Here is a 14,625-nt window from a genome sequence, read left to right on the forward strand (position 1 = left end):
CTAGGCTTGTTGGGTGGGGGATGGGCTAAATGGACGATGGGCATTAGGGAGGGCACTTGTTGGGATGAGCATTGGGTGCTTTTTGTAAGTGATGAATCATTAAATTCTACTCCTGAAACCATTCTTACACTCTATGGTACCCAACTTGGATTTAGATAAAATTTATAAATAAATAAAAAATTAATTAAATAAATAAATAAATAAATAAATAAATAAATAGGAGCCTGTATAGTTAATCACTATTCTTAGCGCACCTGTGTAATTAATTGGGCTAAATTTAATGAGACTGGACTTATTTTGCAAACAAATTACAGTTGACCCATGAACCCTTAGGTGCCAAGGGCAGGCCACCCCAAGATGAGCCATTTTGGTATGAACGTTATTTTGAGTTAGAACCAATCAAAAGTCAGCAGATTCAGGAAAAGGTCTTTACCTCTCCTTCAACCGCCTCCTTCTATCAGGAAGAGCCCTATTAACAGATTCCTCTTTCCCTAAGAAACTTATCTGCATAATTGGGCAACTGTTGTTTTCCAAACATCTCTCACATTCCTGCTGATGGTCTTTCTCCCTTTTGTATCCTTAGACCCCTGCCCCTCTCCTTAACTCATCTTAGCATCGCGTTGTTTCACTGTCTTTGCAATTTCACGTCTGTGCGGATTCTCTGTACTTACGAAACTAAATTTAATTTTCTCCTGTTAATCTTATGTCTTTTTTTCCCTTAGTCTAGCTAGAAGGACCCCGAAGGGCATAGTAAATTCTTCCACCCCAACAGATATCAAATTCTAGTGCTGTTCATTGTCTTTGAGGTTTTGCTACACACCTGTAAACCAGACTGGATCCTGAATTCTTCTAGTTATCTCAGATACCTGGCTATGAAACATTTCTAACTTTCACCCACTCTTCTGATTTAAAATCACTAAGAACAAATAAGGCCCTTGAACCACCTTGGAAAGAGGGAAAAGGACCATACCAGGTCCATCTTACTACCCAAATTTGGCAGCCAAATTTCAGGGACTTGAACCCTGGGTCCACATCTCCAATTAAAAACGGCTCCTCCAGACTTTGGGACAGTATACCAGCTGGAGGTCTAAAATTAAAATTGGCGGGGCGCCTGGGTGGCTCAGTCGGTTGAGTGTCCGACTTCAGCTCTGGTCATGATCTCACTGTCTGTGAGTTCAAGCCCCACGTCGGGCTCTGTGCTGACAGCTCAGAGCCTGGAGCCTGTTTCGGATTCTGTGTCTCCCTCTCTCTCTGACCCTCCCCCATTCATGCTCTGTCTCTGTCTCAAAAATAAATAAACATTTAAAAAAATTAAAAAATAAATAAATAAAATAAAATTAAAATTGGCTGAGGAGTTTTCTCCTACAGGGAGATAGCATCCTTAGGTGGACAGCTTTCCTGAGATCATGGATCGAGAAATTCATCTTCAATATGAAACCTTTATTCTTTTTGCCTTTTCTCTACTTGCTTTTTTCTCTATGTTAATGCACAGGAAGACAATGCTCAGTTATTCTGGCAACTATTGGTGAATCTACAGTTAGATTCTAACCAAGTCTGTGTTTCCCACTACATCTGAGAGCTCCCTGTGTGATGCACATGTTCCTAGTGGTTCTTCCGTGAGGACTGTGCAGCCTTCCCAGCCTCCATGAGTGACTGACTATTCTGCCACACTTCAAATTTGACCTCCAGCCCTCATCAATACAAAGATCTCTATCAATACAAAGGCTAGCTAGGGGCGCCTGGGTGGCTCAGTCGGTTGAGCGTCTGACTTCGACTCAGGTCATGATCTTCTGGTTCATGAGTTTGAGCCCCACAGTGGGCTCTTTGCTGCTTTGGCTCCTCTGTCTCCCTCTCTCTTGGCCCCTCCCCCACTCACATTCTCTCTCTGTCTCTCTCTCAAAAGTAAATATTTAAAAAATAATAAAAAAAGGCTAGCTAGCCTCATCTCATCCTGTGATCAGATCATAGAAGCCTTGTTGTAAAAGAACAAATGTCCCCCCTCCCCACCAATACTCCAAAAAAATTAGTCCCACAGATGTTTACTAAAATATGCTTGTTAGGATGTTAGTAAGTACAACATGCTAACAATTAGAAACATTGTTAGTAATGACAAGCAACTGTCTGAAAAACCTTCACCTTCTCCTTTTAGGGTTTTTGCCCCCTCCTGAAGGTTTATTGGATCCTTAGCACCAGCACCGCATAATTGCATGATCTTTTCCTTTGTTAACACTTACAGGGCATCTTCCCAAACCACTAAGCTGTGCTTCTGCTAGCACTTTAATCAAAAAGTATTATAGAGTTTGGTTTTAAGAGCCTGAGAAGCCCCTTACTTAAAAAAAAAAGTGGGGGAGGTGCCTGGGTGGCTCAGTCAGTTACGTGTCCTACTTCGGCTAGGGTCATGATCTCGTGGTTCATGGGTTGGAGCCCCACGTTGAGCTCTGTGCTGACAGCTCAGAGCCTGGAGCCTGCTTCGGATTCTGTGTCTCCCTCTCTTTCTCTGCCCCTCCCTTGCTTGTGTGCTGTCTGTCTGTCTCTCTCTCTCAAAAATAAATAAACATTTTTAAAAAAATTTTAAAAGAAGATACATAAATATGTGCGGATTTTCCGCATGATACAAGAAAAACACACTTTGGTCTAAAATACCTCTGGTTTAAAACCTAGAACGTTGGTGCTGGGGAGATGAGAGACAATTTTCTGTTGACTTTTTTAATTATATTTTATTTTTTGATGTGGAGGGTGGAACAGAGGAAGAAAACGGGATAAGAAAACTGAATTATCCTAGTAATTTTCTAGGAAATTAAACCATTTCCCAAGTGCAAGAAGAAAAATTTCATTAAAATTGCAAGTATATACTTTCCATGCGAGGTGTTTGGATTTAAGGTTATCAAGAATTAAAAAAGCAATTGAGGGGTGCCTGGGTGGCTCAGTCAGTTAAGCGTCGGACTTCGGCTCAGGTCATGATCTCGCAGTTATGTGGGTTCAAACCCTGCATCCGGCTCTGTGCTGATGGCTTGGAGCCTGGAGTCTGCTTCAGATTCTGTGTCTCCCTCTGTCTCTCTTTCTCTCTCTGCCCCTCCCCTGCTCACGCTCTGTCTCACTCTGTCTCTCAAAAATAAATAAAAATGTTTAAAAAAAATGTTTTAAAAAGCAATTGAAGTGGGACTTCAACTCCAGATTGCTAAGTAGACTCTAGTGAGTACACAAGAGGTCACCCAAATAGACAGAACTTACTGAAGACTGCCATTTCTAGCCAGGAAACCTCTCCAAACCCTGGGAGACATGTATGTTTTCTGTAAAATAAGCATGACCTCCTCTGGGAAGTCCCAGAGGAGCAGCGAAAGCACAGGTACCAGAGTTCTGGGGCCCCAACCTCTGCCTTCAGCATAGTGTTAAGCGATAAACTATAAGAGTCTGGGCAAAAATTGATTTGAATCAGGCAGCAGCACCAAACCAGAAGTAGTTACGAGCACTCTGCCAACAGGAATTCCGGGAAAGACTTTTATAGAGAAAAGGCAGAAGCCAGGAAACTATTGATTGGATATAGCTTAAAGCCTAGTTGGCCGTGATTGTCCATAAATTACAACTTCATAACCTTCAGGCATGTACAGGCCTAGATTTGGGTTTACTTATGTAGGCTGCCCAGGCATTTGAGCCCCCTCAGTCTAATGGTGTCCTGTTGGCTTTAGCCAAGAGGCTTGTGAATTTCTTCTGTTTGTTGTAAGACCAGGTGTTGATCCAGGTTATAGCAGGAGATACTTGCTATAGTAGAGCCTCCTCCTTGTTCAGCCACAAGTAATCGCAAGCAATTCTATTATCTAAAACCACTTTAGCAAGAAAGTCTAGGGACTTCTGTTACACAGCAACGGCCTTAGCTGTAGCTGAGAGCACTTGTTGCTGTTTTAAAGCAAGGCTGTCTATGACTCTGATTGCAGCATGAGGCTAGCTAGCCTTTTATTATTATTTTGTTAATATTTTTGAGAGAGAGAGAGAGAAAGAGAGAAACATGAGCAGGGGAGGGGCAGAGAGAGAGGGAGACAGAGGATCCAAAGCAGCCTCCACATTGACAGCAAAAAAACCAATGTGGGGCTCTAACTCATGAACACAAAATCATGACCTGCACCAAAGTCGGACACTTAACTGACTGAGTTGCCCAGGCATCCCCAGCTAGCCTTTGTATTGTTAGAGAGCTCTGATGCTGAGGGCTGGAGGTCAGATTTGAAGTGTGGCAGAACAGTTAGTCACTCCTGGATGCTGGGAGTCCTCAGGGATGGACCACTCGGAACACGTACGTCATACAGGGACACTTCAGGTGTAGTGGGACACACAGACTTGGTTAGAATCTCAACCTTGCTGGGTTTTTTATTTGTTTGTTTTTAAAATTTTTTTTTTTATTTATTTTTGAGACAGAGACAGAGCATGAACGGGGGAGGGTCAGAGATAGAGGGAGACACAGAATCAGAAGCAGGCTCCAGGCTCTGAGCCATCAGCCCAGAGCCCGACGCGGGGCTCGAACTCACGGACTGCGAGATTGTGACCTGAACTGAAGTCGGACGCTTAACCGACTGAGCCACCCAGGCGCCCCTGTTTGTTTGTTTTTTAATTTTTTAGGGGGGGGAGGGGCAGAGGGAGAAGTAGAGACAACCCCAAGCAGGCTCCCTGCTGTCAGTGCAGAGTCTGACAAGGGGCTCGAACTCATGAACCGTTAGATCATGACCTGAGCTGAAACCAAGAGTTGGACACTTAACTGACTCAGGCGCCCCTCAACTTTGCTCTTTTTTAAGCCTGGAGACTCTGGACAAGTTACCCTGAGTCTGTTTTCAAACCTATAAAATGTGGCTAATCCTACTTTGCAAATTTTTTGTCAGGACTAACAATATAGATATATATTCTTATACAGTTATATATTTTTGTTATATATATATATATATATATATATATAGTGTGTGTGTGTGTGTGTGTGTGTGTGTGTGTAGTATAAGAAGCAGAACCAGTAGGAGATGTATAGAACCATAGGAGACATACGTGTATGCACACCCACAGTCCTCCTTAGTTTCTGCTTTGTACAGACGAGAAAATCAGCCATGTCCAGCCCAGAGCCCTTGGTAGCACTTGTTTCATCAGCAAAATTGGGTGCACTGTGACCTACTCGAAGGTTGTTAGGAGGATTAAATGGGAAAGTATGTTCACTTATTAATTTCATTCAACAAAGTTGCCTCCTTCGTGCCAGGCCCTTGCTAGACAGAGGGGATATGTGTGGGCAGAGAGCGGCCTGAGATGGGGCGTAAGAGGTGGGCGGGGGCTGGATCATGCAGGCTTGGGAGACCAGGGTAACAATTTCAGACTTTGTTTTTTTTTTTTTTTTTTTTTTTTGACCGTTAACACTGTGTTGTCTTTATTTTATTTTTTTGAGCAAATGCTTTCTGTAATTTCTTTATTTTTTATAATTTACATCCAAGTTAGTTAGCACGTGGTGCAACAATGATTTCAGGAGTAGATTCCTTAAGTCTCTTACCCATTTAGCCCATCCCCCCTCCCCCCACAAACCCTCTGGTAACTCTCTGTTCTCTATATTTAAGAATCTCTTATGTTTTGTCCCCCTCCCTGTTTGTATATTATTTTTGCTTCCCTTCCCTTATGTTCATCTGTTTTGTACCTTAAAGTCCTCATATGAGTGAAGTCATATGATATTTATTTGTCTTTCTCTAATTTTGCTTAGCATAATACCCTCCAGTTCCATCCACGTAGTTGCAAATGGCAAGATTTCATTCATTTTGATTGCCGAGTAATACTCCATTGTATATATATACCACATCTTCTTTATCCATTCATCCACCGATGGACATTTGGGCTCTTTCCATACTTTGGCTATTGTTGATAGTGCTGCTATAAATATGGGGGTACATGTGCCCCTTTGAAACAACACACCTCTATCCCTTGGATAAATACCTAGTAGTGCAATTGCTGGGTCGTAGGGTAGTTCTATTTTTAATTTTTTGAGGAACCTCCATACTGTTTTCCAGAGTGGCTGCACCAGCTTGCATTCCCACCAACAGTGGAAAAAAGATCCTCTTTCTCCGCATCCTTGCCAACATCTGTTGTTGCCTGACTTGTTAATGTTAGCCATTCTGACAGGTGTCAGGTGGTATCTCATTGTGGTTTTGATTTGTATTTCCCTGATGATGAGTGACGTTGAGCATTTTTTCATGTGTCGGTTGGCCATCTGGATGTCTTCTTTGGAGAAGTGTCTATTCATGTCTTTTGCTCATTTCTTCACCGGCCTATTTGTTTTTCGGGTGTTGAGTTTGGTAAGTTCTCTGTAGATGTTGGATACTAGCCCTTTGTCTGATATGTGGTTTGCAAATATCTTCTCCAGACTTTGTTCTAAGTTCAGTGGTGTGCCTGCCACAAAGCCCCTAGTGCATGTTTGTTATTGAGCTTTACCACCAGCACGTCCTGTCAGAAATTCGACCTATCTAAAATCAAACCCAGCCATCTTTGCTCTGTAGTCCTTCCCTCTGAGCTGACTGCTTCTTTCCAAGGCACGCTGGCTCTCTAGATTCGACAATTCAATTATCTTTAATTCTTAATTCTCTTCTGTTCCCTTCCTGCCAATTTGTTTTTTTAATTGTCTCTCATATTTGATCCTGAGCTCCTTTATCTTGCTGAGCCTATTTCTTCCTCTCTGAAACAGGGATAATACCCTGTAAGAGGATTAAATGAGCTAAATGCACGTAAATTGTTTAGCTTGGGTCTATTACGTAGCCAAAACTTAAAGGCTGGCTCTTGTCACTTGGGGCTAAGAACTGGACATCTATACATAAGTAAGAGGAAGTTTTTCTGCCTGAAAAAAGCATGTTTGGTCTACCTTGTCAGATTAGCTTTTAAGCTCAAATTTGATGCTCACGTATTCCAAACTCCATTCTGTTAACAGGATAAGGCCCGGGACCCTTAGAAAGCAAATTCCTTGAGGTAGCCGCCCTGCCTGCCAGCTTTCTTGCCTCCTGCCTCACAGACCAAACTAAAGCATTCAGTATTACATACATATTCCTCTTGGTTTATCACCGGTGTTTGCTGTTGCCACTCTCTCTGCCTGGAAAGGCCTATGTCATACCACAAAACTCCCTTGTGTTAGTTACATGTTCTTCTATCTGGCAGGTGTTCAGTGCCTACTATGTCCTAGTACTGTTCTAAGTACTTGGAATACCCTTGTGTGAATAAGACAAAGTTCCTGTCCTCAAAACCTATGCAACGGCAGTCAAGACAGGCAAACATAACACACAAACATATTTTACTATATAACAAAGCAAACATATACACCACGTGTCAAGTTTGGGTGAAGTACGGGGAAGACAATATACATGCACATCCCCTTCTATCAAAGTACGAGCTCAAAGGCTGGAACCAGGTCTTATGCAAAATCTTTGTATCCTCATGGATTTGTAGATGCTTGACATTCTTGAATCAGTAATAATAATATCCTGGAGATTTTTTTTTATATTGTCAAATGTGAAATTCCTGGGGGCACCTGGTGGCTCAGTCAGTCGAATGTCCAATTTCGCCTCAGGCCACGATCTCACGGTTTGTGAGCTTGAGCCCCACATTGGGCTTGCTGCTGTCAGCTCAGAGCCTGCTTCAGATCCTGTCCCTCTCTGCCCCTTCTCCACTCACACTTTCTCTCAAAAATAAACACGAAAAAACCCCGCAAATACTAAATTGCTAAAGAGTACCAGGAACTGCATTCAAATTCAACAAAATGAGTTCATCTGTGCCTGCTTGTGCACCATTCTTTTATTGAGAACTATAAAGGTTAAAGAAAATGTCTTATATGTTCAGATGGTAGAATTTTTTTCTGGCCAAACATGCCAATTTTTATAGTGGTCTGGGTGTTCAGAGTACAGGCTTAGTTGGAGTCTTTTAAGATTTTATTTTTAAATTTTTTTTTACTGTTTATTTTTGAGAGAGAGAGAGAGAGAGGGAGACAGAGCATGAGCAGAGGAGGAACAGAGAGAGGGAGACACAGAATCCAAAGCAGGTTCCAGGCTCTGAGCTGTCAGCACAGAGCCCGGCACAGGGCCCAAACACAAATTGTGAGATCATGACCTGAGCCAAAGTCAGACGCTTAACCGACTGAGCTACCCAAGCACCCCTATATCTTTATAGTTCTAGATTACCTTCCTTCACTTTTGGAAATAATGAAACATTACATCTAGAAGATTGGAGAGAACAGTATTGTGGAAACTTATGTGTCTACCACTCAGATTTAATATATGTAGGCTTTTCATATTTTCCATATTTCTGGAAATACTTTTTTAAATAAAATGTTAGATAACATTAAAGTTCTCTTTGTGCCCTGCTCTATTTCTGTCCCGTTTCCTCTCTTCTCAGTATAGTTCTTATGGATCTTCAAACAAACAAAAAACCGCTTAAAATGACTGAGCCACTCAGGTGACCCTAAGATTTTTTTATTTTTTTAACTTTTTTTAATGTTTATTTTTGAGAGAGACGGAGACAGAGTGCGAGCAGGGGAGGGGCAGAGAGAGGGAGACAGAATCCGAAGCAGGCTCCAGGCTCTGAGGTCAGCACAGAGCCTGACATGGGGCTTGAACTCATGAACTGTGAGATCACGACCTGAGCTGAAGTTGGACGCCTGATGGAGCCACCCAGGTGCCCCAGATTTTATTTTTTTAAACATAATTTTATTTTAATGTTCATTTACTTTGAAAGAGTGAGCACATGAGCTGGGGAAGGGCAGAGAGAGGGAGACAGAGACTCCCAAGCAGGCTCCTTGCAGTCAGTGCAGAGCTTGACATAGAGCTCAAACCCATGAACCAGAAAATCATGACCTGAGCCGAAATCAGAAGTCAGACGCTCAACTGACTGAGCCACCCAGGTGCCACTCAAGATTTTACTTTTAAGTAAACTCTATACCCAATGTAGGGCTTGAGCCCACAACCCCGAGATCAAGAGTCACAGGCTCCACTGACCGACCCAGCCAGGTGCCCCTGAGTTGGTCTTAAGTCCAAATGGCTATTCTGCTAACCCCTTAGCCTTTGTTAAGACACATGCAAACTGGGGCAGCTAACGGAACATAGCATCTGGGTTATCAGTGAGAATTAAAGGACTTCCCCATATATACTAGAAGTACTTAATGCTATTAGCTATTGTGTTATTATTATGGGGTGGAAATAAGCTTAATTTCCTTTTAATATCCACGGACACTTGTGTGAGAATATACGTATTTCGGGAAGCTTCTGAAACAGAAGAGAGTACTTTGGAGCAAAGACTTTAGAAAAAGATTATAATCTGATAATTGAAATAAACGAACACTTGCTAAGAATTTAAGGAACCCAGAAAAGATCCACACTTTCCGTTGACCAGATTTATTGAACAAAATTCTATGTACAAAGTGACCTGGACCTGCTGCTTCAAAACATGATCCTTTCTTAATATTTTGAGAAGTCAGCCCATTGAGTGTCAAAAAGCAACTCACTCTAAAATGGACAGAAAAGTGCCCAATGTACACTAAATAAATGGCCGAACTACTGGGACTTCCCTAGTCCTACAAGATAATTAACATAGGTAGGATCTAGCGTCTATGACAGGCGGCTGGGGACTGATATGAGATGTCACGAGGCCATCTTGTGCACTGCCACCGTGATGCTGTCATGTTTCTGGATCATAATGTTCCTGAAAGGCAAAGCAGAAGATAGTCAGTAAAATGTTACAAGTGCGAGTCTGTTGAAGACTAAAGATGCTATTTGGTTTAGGACACAACTAAAAAAATATTATGCATCATTTTTTCTATGTATGAAAGCAATATATGAACGCAAGAAAACATGGGAAATACAGAACAGTATAAAATATGAAAATGAATCCTATAATCCTACCACTCAGAGAAAACCACAACTAATGTGTTCTGTTTTTTAAATCTCCATGTGTATTATACATGCATTTTTTCCCCCTCTTTTTACAAAACTGTGATCATACTGTGCATGGTTCTGTAGTCTGCTTTTGTTACTATTATTCTGAGGATGCTCACTTGGAAGATCTTTAGTGTTTCTATTACTACAGAAGTAGTTTCTGTCCTTTGATTGGTCTTTATGCTATTTATGACTTTCTTTTTCTTTATAGACTGATAGTTCATGACAATTTTTACTCTTCATTTACATGTCATTGTGGTCTGAAAGCACATTAGCTTCAGAGATCAGTCTATTTCCTCCTGTGGTCCAAAGGGTAAAGAACCTTCCTCCAAGTTCTCTGAATGCACCATCACTAATAACACAGAGCAGGCCCCACGCAAGTTTCCCAGGGGTTTTTCTGATTAAAAAGAAGAGGAACTGTTAACATCTACTCACCCATTATCTGACTCTAGACACACCACAGGAATATCAGTGGGGTCTGAGGTTAGCTTGGCTGCTTGCTGGGCTAGAACAGATATCACCCCAGCATGCTCATCTGACAGGGTCCCACGGCCTGGAAGACAGAGATGTAATCATGTCACCTGATTGTCCAAAAAGGAGGACAGAGCTATAATATGATCTCTCAGGATGCAGTCACAAAAAGGCGGCTCAGTTCACGGTCTTTTAGGTTAGGTACTGACATGAAATACTTTTGCCCTGCCACTCGGCTGGTTCCAGAAATGAGAAAACCAGACAACAGTTCTGAAATCAATAAAGCCCTGACACTCAATTTTCAGTCGCTCTCATCACCATCTCTAATCACCTTCTCAAGCGTATAAGGAAGCTGTAAATTTAACTCAATCTGAAAGGCATAAAATCATTTTACAAGAACCTTACTGAAACCAACAAGAAATTCAGAGGTGAAGTTGACAAAAAGCAGTCAGCAAGGGCAAGAGACTTGTTGAAACTAATTAATTCCTCATGGGAAATCTGATTTCCTTTCACCGAGCTCAACCTCTAAGGATTCAAAAGCCTTTATTCAGGAGTTCAGCTGTAAGATCACCTTGACAGTATATGTGAATATTCTATGAGCAGTTATTTCTACTAGAATAAGCTGGCTGCTTTCAAATATCAACCTACCTGGCTTTTTGCTAATGTTTGTTTCAGCCGGTAGATAATTAAATCTTGGGTATCAGATACAAAAAGTAGTTACTAAGTTCACAGTATATTTCCACATATAAAGGCAACACAAGCTCAAGCCTGAAACTGTCAGGTAACAGGCATATGCCACAATGGCGTTGGTGGATTTACTCTTGTTACATAAAACACTGGTTGGACGGACAGTGCAGTCTTTCGGGTCTTGAAGGTTTCCTGAAGGAACTTATTTCATTTTAGATTTCCACACTTGAACTTGAGCCTTCTCATCAGCAAGCACCCCGAGTAAACCTGCCTGTTTCCTCCCAAGTTAATGAGCTGTGTGAAATCGGAGTTACGCAGATGCCCTCTTTCAGTTACGCTCCCAGCAAAAATTCAGAGCTTTAAAAATTCCTGCAGTAAAGAGGAGTAAGGAGTCAGCAGTCCTTGGTTTACGAGTTCTGACATGAATTATTTGAATGCTTTAGATACTTACTTTTCAGGATTTATCTCCTCACCCGTAACTCTTACATTTATTGAGCATTATGTCTGGGTTCTGTGCTGAGTGTTTTACACATATTACATAATCTTCTAGCACTGTGACTAAGAGATTTTGGAGCAAGACTCAAATCCTAGCTCAACCCTAGCTGCATGACCTTAGGCAAGTTACTCAACCCGTGCGTTGATTTCTTTATCTATTTCACAGGGTTGTTATGAGCCTCAAATGTCTCAATATGTGTAAAGCACTTAGAATGATGCCTGGCACACAGTAAGAGCTCAATAAATGCAATTCTGTAATTATTGTCATTATTAGACAACAGCCCAGTAAAGAGATGCTGGGTCGGCACAGCCATGGCAGCTCGGTGTCCTTTCCATGCATGTTGGCCAACTGCTCTTGATCTTTGCTGCCCAAGGCCCCCACCCTGGCCAAGGCCTGGCTGCTCAGCACCATCCTGTGCCCCCCCGGGGCCTGGACGAGGACTGTGGTGCTGCGGGTGGCCTTGGTGCTCAGGCAGTTTCCGGGTACAGTTACCCAAGTGGGCTGCCAGTATAATGACATGCCTCCTTTGACGTTAGAGCGAATCAAGGACCATATTCTTTATGGCTTAAAACTTAAGGATAAAACTGACCCAGAAAAGCTCTAAATAAATTCCCATTTAATGAAAAGACCAAACAGCTTAGACCGTTTGGACCAAGTAGAGACTATCATGGACATGGAGGACGACTTTGGGCTGAAATTCCTGATACAGATACGGAGAAGGTAATGCATCCACAAGAAATTGTAGATTACAATGCAGATAAGGAGGATGTATATGAATAAAATATCAGACCCCCTTTCTTCACTGAGAGAAGACAAGGAAGATACTGGTGAGTGTCTGGAAGTGAGAATGTGTTTTGGCGTTATTGCTGACTTGGACAGAGTAATTCTGTTTAAACTTGCATTTAAATTGCTTAAGTGTTTTTGCCCTTTGAAAATAAATTTATAAAACCAACCAACCAACCCACCATTACCTAGTAAAGAAACTGAGGCTCAGAAAGGCTATTTTTGGTCCTAGTTCACATTGCTAGCAAAGGGAAGTACAGGGGGTTGATCCCAAGTGTGTCGAACTCCGAAACCCCTGTATTTATTGCCTACTCTCTTACTGTTAAGTGTAGGTGAACTAAAAAAAACCAGCAACATCCATCTTGCTGGGTTACTGTGCAAATTAGAGACAATGTATATACAAAGCCTAGCAGTCCACATTCAATAAATGATTCCTGCTGCTATTATGTGAAGTCCTTTCCAGACCCAATTTAAAATCATTCGAATACTATTTTAGCAGAAACAACTTTGTAGCACTAGAACTGCAAGGCACATTTCTACCTTCATAAATACCAATTGAAAAATTTTAATTTTCTAATCTTGTTTGGAGATAAACTGTACTCTCACAAAAGTACCCAGTGGCAGGATAACAGGAAGTAAAAACTGGAGAACAGCACACTAGGCTCCGAATCAGTATCAGATGCTATGCAATCCAACAAAGGGTTGACAGTCAAGATACTTACAGCCCAGGTTAAGTCCTTGTGAATCTGTGCACAGGACTCCAACAATGGATGGATTCTTCATTCTAAAATTCCAGGAACACCCAGGGAACGAAGCAGATGATGTCAGAAAATGAATTTAAATAATTACAACAACACATTTAGGTTTTTCTATGCACCAGGCATTGCTGGGCTTTAAACCAGTGTTTCTCAATCTTTTTTCATTATCACCCACTCCCCACTACCCCTGAGAAAAACTGAATTACAATGAACTTATTTAAACTTAATAGCTAAACCGATTTATGTCTGACGGGAGAAAAGATTGTGTTGGGTGCCGCTGAGCTTTGGGAGACTGCAAATATTGCAATATCAGTATTTTGTCGCCATTATTAAAAATGCACAAAAAGTAAGGCTGGTTGTCTCCAGGAGGGGAAATGGGAGAAACTGAGGCGCATTGGTGGGAGGAAGCTGTTTCCCTGTACGCCTCCTCATGCTTCTCTGGTTCTTTTTTGTTGTTGTTTTAAACGTTTATTCATTTTTTTAAAGAGAGGAGACAGAGCACGAATGGGGAACGGGGGCAGAGAGGGGGACACAACCCCAAGCAGGCTCCAGGCTCTGTGTCAGCACAGTGCCAAACCCGCCGCTGGAATCCTTGAACCGAGACATCATGACCAGAGCGGAAGTCCTATGCTTAACCGATTGAGCCACCCCGGCACCCCTCATAGTTTTCCAATTGCTTATTACGTGGAGAGTACTTGTTCGAAAATTTAAGAGATGTCTTTCATTTTCTCAAGCGCCAAGTAACTGATCGGTTACACACGGAAGGAGATACGTGTGTGTTTGTATTTACATTGCAGGGCTCACTTTGCACCCCTGGTACAACCTTCCCCCAAATGAACCCATTTCTGAAAACTCCTGAAGAACGACTCTGCTCATACAGACAACTGCAACACGACGGGCGGTTCTGGCCTTGGCTTTGGGCCGCGGAGACCAGCTCTGGGACGCAGGGTGCGGAGCCCTGGCGGGATTTTAATTCCAGGCCACCCCCTCCACTCCGCGGTCCCGGGACAGGGCTCACGGCCTCACCCCGCGGCCAGAGGATCCCCAACACGCCCGGCCCGCACCCGGAGCGCGCACCCTTTGTCCCGCTCAAGTCCCCCGCCGCGACCTCAGGTCAGCCAAGAGGCCGTACTACTCACGTGTCCTCCAAGTGCTGCTCCAAGGTCGCCTCCATCTCGCCCGCCGTCCGCGCGGCTCGGGATCCCGCAGCTCTTCGCGTCCTTCGGCGCCCCAGGCCCGGAGCGCGTCTAGCTCACGTGACATGAACCGAGCGCAGACAGGGACGGCGCCTCCAGAGGGACAAACTTCGCCGCGCAAACTCCTGGCGGCGCCGCGTTCTCCCCTTCGGGGGAGAGGTGTGCAGCTGGGCCGCCGAGTTCTTGGTTCCCGGCCTGGCACTTTGTCTCAGCGGTGTCAACCTTTGGATTTCCATTCAACCGATTCCGAAACCTTCAGGCCAGATCTTATTTGCGTTTTACAACAGCCCAGCGGGGTCAGGCAGGGTCTGATC

General features: G+C 43.0%; 1 protein-coding gene across 1 annotated transcript; it reads right to left on the reverse strand.

Annotated features, from left to right (window-relative positions):
* Positions 1-9,364: 9,364 nt before the first annotated feature.
* Positions 9,365-14,370, reverse strand: LAMTOR5 (late endosomal/lysosomal adaptor, MAPK and MTOR activator 5). Its single transcript, XM_030326810.1, has 4 exons — positions 14,255-14,370; positions 13,080-13,141; positions 10,356-10,473; positions 9,365-9,687 (listed from the first exon to the last, which is right to left on the reverse strand). Exons 1-4 carry the CDS (start codon positions 14,287-14,289, stop codon positions 9,627-9,629), a joined length of 276 nt encoding a protein of 91 aa, XP_030182670.1. The 5' UTR covers positions 14,290-14,370; the 3' UTR covers positions 9,365-9,626.
* Between the last annotated feature and the right edge of the window lie 255 nt (positions 14,371-14,625).

The sequence above is a fragment of the Lynx canadensis genome, chromosome C1, assembly GCF_007474595.2.
Source record: "Lynx canadensis isolate LIC74 chromosome C1, mLynCan4.pri.v2, whole genome shotgun sequence".
Classification (NCBI taxonomy): Eukaryota; Metazoa; Chordata; class Mammalia; order Carnivora; family Felidae; genus Lynx; species Lynx canadensis.